The following is a 4908-nucleotide window of genomic DNA, read 5'->3' as shown; positions in this document are numbered from 1 at the left end:
TCAGGCAGGGGAAAGCACCACACTGACAACAGCTTCACAGGGATCCTTTTATTACAAAAATTGGGGAAAACACCCTTGGAGTCCAGGTACCAGCTGGAAAAGGGCTTGGCAGTCACAGGGGAGCGTCGGACGTCGGGGCCACCATGCAACGCCGCACATTCGTGCTGCTCTTTGAAAATAAAGAGGAGGGCACGGGGTGTGTGGCTCTTCTGACGGACCTCCCAGTGTGACCAGGTGCTTCTTCCTATGAGGATAAGGCAGCATCTGGTTCTCCAGTGGTCCCAACCATGGCCAGCGTGCGGTGCGAGCGCTGGGAGGTCCCATGCCGCAGTGCCGGGTGGGCGATCAGTGCTGGGGAAGAGCCCACGATGATCAGCGATGGGGACGTCTTCGTGCCACCAGCATCCATCCTGCAACGGCAGCTGTCCTTAACCCTGAAGGCCTCCCAGGGGGAGACCTAGCCCACCACTCCCGGCTCCATACACCCTGAACCCCTGGGGACTCTGCAGCGAGGGATGCGATGAGTCCCCCCTCCAGCATGGAGATGGAAAGCTGCCAGCATGTGAGGGGACAGCCCCCATTTGAAGGCACTTGCCGGTAGGTCCTCACCCGTGCAGTGTGCAGGACCACTTGGGGACATCACCCACCCCTTGTCCTGGTGGCCCTGGGCTCTGCGTCTCCCCAGCTCTTACCTGGCGCGCGGGGCAGGGTCACCAGCTGGGCTGTCCCTCGCTGGGGGTGATCTGCTCCAGGATCTGGCTGTACCTCCGGGTGAGGGCGTTGGTGTCCCTGGTGAGGTGGGTGAGGACCTGCTGCAAGCCAGCCAGGTGGTGGGACAGGCGCTCCTCCAGCTGGGCATCCATGGCACCGTGGTGGTCCGAGCACGTCTCCGTGTCAGCATGGGCGCTGGTCGGGCTCTGGTCAGTGACACAGGCCAGGCCTTTCTCCACCATGGGCTTGATGGCCTTGAGGAGCTGGTAGCGCTCGTAGAGGTCTGTGCGGCTGCCCGTGGCCGGGGCTGCCCCGTCCTGCTCTGGGAAGACCCCTCGGAGCAGGCTGGGGAACATCACCTCCTGCTCCATCTTCTGGGTGGCCGAGAAGTACTGCTCCATGGCCCTGCTCCCACGGCTCCGGCAGCGCTGCTCTGGGCCCTTCCTGGGGTGCGCCTGCTCCCCGTCCCCACCGAGGGCTTTTTATGCTGGGCCAGGGCACGACCCTCCTCTGCTGTCCTCTCCTGCCAGGCTCAGGCTGGGCTGGACGGCCACGGGGCCGGGCTTGGCTCCAGCCCAGCTGGGGCTCGGCCCCGCTTTGTGCAATCTGTCCTGGCCCAGCCTCCCCGTGGCCTTTGCCTGAGCTGGCCGGGGGTCCCACAGCATCCCTCACACTGGGAGAAGGGCAGCAAGGAGGGGTGGTGTCCAGGGTCACTTCCATTTCATGCCATCCAGTCCCCACCACCTCCACAGCTCCCAAGGCCCTGGGAAGAGCGAGTCCGGCACCTGCCCCCCGTGTAGGCAGGCTGCAGGCAGCACCATGGGAGAGCTGCCTTGATGTAGGCAGTTTTGAGGAGTGAGGAATGAGGCCAAATGATGGGATTTTCTGGTGAAGGAAAGTCCTCCAAGAGCCCTGCCCCAGCTACCCCCTTCTTCAGGGCTGGCCTGAGGGTCCCACACAGCCCACCCTTGGCAAGGGGCCTTGGTACCAACCCCTGCTCAAAGAAGAAGGTGATGATGAACAGGTGATACTTGTCTGAGGGGTGTTTGCCCAAAACTGGTTATGTTAAGGACGAAGATGACCATCAGCTGCATTAAATGGTGACCAGGGAATTACAAAAGAGATTTTGAAATGAGGAAGGGGTCGGGCTGAAAGGAAGCATGAAAGCTGCCAGCCTGAGGGAAAGACCTTGGAGGGGCGACGGCAGGAGTCAGAGCCTGTCGGGCGCTGCCGAAAGCAGCGCTGCGTTAGGCCTTTCTACACACGGGGAAGATCCTCCCGAGCCTTCTCGTCTCCAGGCTGAGCAGTCCCAGCCCAAAGAGCATCTCTCTCCCCAAATGGGAGATGATCCAGGCCTCTCTTCAGCTCCGTGGCCCTTCCCTGGACTCTCTCCAGTGTGCCCAGGTCTGTCTTGCGCTGGGGAGCCCAGACTGTACCCAGCACCCGCATGTGTGCCCCCAGCTGAGCAGAGGGGAAGGATCCCCTCCCTCCAGCTCCTGCGGGGAGGCTGGTGCCCGTCTTTGCCCTGCGGACACTTTGCTGGCTCAAGGCCAACGTGGCCAAGCAGGGAGCCAGAGCTGGGGGATGTGGGTGTGAATTTGTGGGGTGCTTTCCCCCTGGCACCTGCGCCAGTGGGCGATAGGCAGCAGCAGGAGGGGTACGGCCGAGGCCAGAGCACCCCCGAATGCAAAGGCAGGGGTGTGCAGGCAGGGACCCTGCCCTCCGGGAGGGGCAGGGCTGCTGGCAGCCCACCCACCCTTGGGGGCGTGTGGCGTGTGCTTAGGGCTTCTTGGGACTGCTTAGAGACGGGTATTTGGCACTTCTTCTTTATTTCACACTTTGGGTGAAAACTGTGCTTAATCTCTTGTCTTCCTGGTCCGGAGCCCGTGTGCCCAGGTCACCGCTTTCTGCTTTATTAGATGCCATGAAGCAGACAGAAATGGACCTGCGATCCTGATTTGATTCAACAACGTGAATGGAGAAGTTTGTCTCGCCGTGGTGGCCGGCAGCGGTGCCGGTGCCCTGGGAGCCTTTCCAGGCCGGCACGGAGCCAGCACCCCCCTGCCACGCCGGAGAGGAGAGGGCCTGATGTGCCCCGTCTGCCCTCCTCCTGGCAGGGGCCGGCGCTGGGTTTCCAAGGACAAAGGCCTTTTCTGTGACCATCTCGTGGCTCTTATCAGCCATGCCCAAAACCTGTGGCCAGCAGCAGGACATGATGCATCCCCGGGGTCGGTGTGATGCAATGCCCTGCAATGGGAGCAGGAAGGGACCTGGTGGTGCTGGGGGATTGATTGCAAGCGACCCAAATGTCGTCAGCGTGTCGTTCCAGCTGCTCCACGTCACAGGCCTTTGCTGCGAACATCTTGCGTCTGTCAGCAGCCATGTTCAGCTGCGGTGCTGAGCGCTTGCCAGATGTTCCACTGCGATACTTCCCAGAGCACCGTGAGCGTCTCCACCTGCCAAGCGCGCTGCCCAGTCCAAAAGCCATTGCTGGAGGTGACTGCAGGCCCTCCTTGCTGTGATCAGTATCTTCTCCAGGTGACACGGGTCCTGTCCTTCAGCTCCAGCCATGTAACCCACCAGAGGGACACCACCACCTCCATGGTCCTCACCTCACCGGGAACTGATGTCCTTCCATTCCTCATGGTTCAGTGGTGGTAGAGCAGCTCGAAAGGTGGTTTGGAGACCCCATGTGTATCCTCCAGCCCCACTTCTGCCCCAGCCTGTGCCATGACAGCCCACCTTGCAGTGGCATTGCAATGAGGACAGCTGAGGTGTCTCCCATGCACCCTTGCCAGAGCTGAGGGACGACATGAGGGCAGACGTGCCTCCGAATCCTCACGCTGGCTGGGATCACTGGTGTGCTCCCCCATTTTGGGGCACCTGGTACTTGGCCAACACTTTTGTAGATGCCGTGGTTGTCCTTCCCAGAAAAGTAAGAACATTGGAACCAGGAGGGAAGCACCTGGAGGAGCATGGCAACGGTGCAGAGCAGGGTTGGTGCTGAGCCCACGGGAGGTGCAATGGGATGCTTGGATCTCAGCAAACACAGATTTGACGTCTGGGCAAGCCTCCCACTGACCCGCCATCCTCCTGGGCAGCCCGTCCCCTGCCATGGCTCAGAGGGGGGAAATGCCACCCCACATGTGTCCTCAGGTGTCCACGTGTTGTCCCCAGAGCGGTCTGCTGTCAGATCCCCCAGTGTCTCTGCCTCCCCTGACACCACCAGCGCTGTCCTTCTCCTTGCTCAAACCCACTCGGTGCCCTTTCAGCTGTGGGGTGTCCCTGGATCCAGCCCCCAGCTGCCCCCTGCAGAGCCCCTGGCCCCCGGCTGGCTGCTCGGCCACAGGAGGCTGGAGACCCTGCCCCTGCTGCCCATGGTCAGGGAGGACAAGCTGAAGCCAAGGTGGTCTCGACAGCCAGGAGAAAAGGCCTGATCAGGCAAGAGGGGTTGGGAATCTGCAGTGTAACCCAATTGTAGAGACAGGTTTGGGGCCCCAGGGGCGTTTGCTTTGCAGAGGGGCTGAGCCCTGCAGCCCCGCTGCCCCTTGGGGACGGTCCCCAGGCTCAGCCCCGCTTGGGGCAGCTCCAGGGCAGAAACCCTGATGGGCAGGAGAAAGACGTGGGGAGCTCTGGGGCACAGAGCAGCACCAGCAGCGGCGGTGGGACACCCCCGGGGACATGTTTAAAGAGGACTCTGAAGCTGGTGACTCTCTCCTACATGGGATGATGTCTCCCTCTCTCCCGCCCTCCCTCCCTCTTCTCCCTCCCTTTCCACCTCCCTCCCCAGCGCGCAGCAGTAGGGCTGCGTGTCCCTCTCGCTGTTGCATGTCTGGGCTGTGCGTTGGGCAGATTCACATGCACAGAAAACAGGCATCTCCTTTTGCTGGTGTTACTGTTGAGATAAGGAAGACATTTATTGGGCTGAGGGTGGGTGAGACACAGGAACAAGTTGCCCAGAGAAGCTGTGGATGCCCGATGGTTGGAGAGGGCTCTGAGCTCCCTATGCCGGGGGAAGGTGTCCCTGCACACAGCAGGGAATTGGACTAGATGGCCTCTGAAGGTCCCTTCCAATCCAAACTATTGCATGACTTTGTGATTCTCTGTCCCCTCAGATTGCCCATGATGGCACTGGAAAGTCCTTTCCTGACAGAGCCAGCGTCCCCCTGCCCCACGCTGAGGCACACCCCGAGGGCT

The 4908-nt window shown here is 61.4% G+C and overlaps 1 protein-coding gene across 1 annotated transcript; it reads right to left on the bottom strand.

Moving 5' to 3' along the window:
- LOC135311192 (thyroid hormone-inducible hepatic protein-like) lies at window positions 1-1288 on the bottom strand. The gene is made up of 2 exons (XM_064440352.1): window positions 693-1288; window positions 1-410 (listed from the first exon to the last, which is right to left on the bottom strand). The coding sequence occupies exon 1, from the start codon at window positions 1110-1112 to the stop codon at window positions 711-713; it is 402 nt and encodes a 133-aa protein (XP_064296422.1). The 5' UTR covers window positions 1113-1288; the 3' UTR covers window positions 1-410; window positions 693-710.
- Between the last annotated feature and the right edge of the window lie 3620 nt (window positions 1289-4908).

Source organism: Phalacrocorax carbo, chromosome 1 (assembly GCF_963921805.1).
Source record: "Phalacrocorax carbo chromosome 1, bPhaCar2.1, whole genome shotgun sequence".
Taxonomy (NCBI): domain Eukaryota; kingdom Metazoa; phylum Chordata; class Aves; order Suliformes; family Phalacrocoracidae; genus Phalacrocorax; species Phalacrocorax carbo.
Note: the sequence above shows the minus strand (reverse complement) of the source record. Positions and strands in the feature narration are given on the sequence as shown.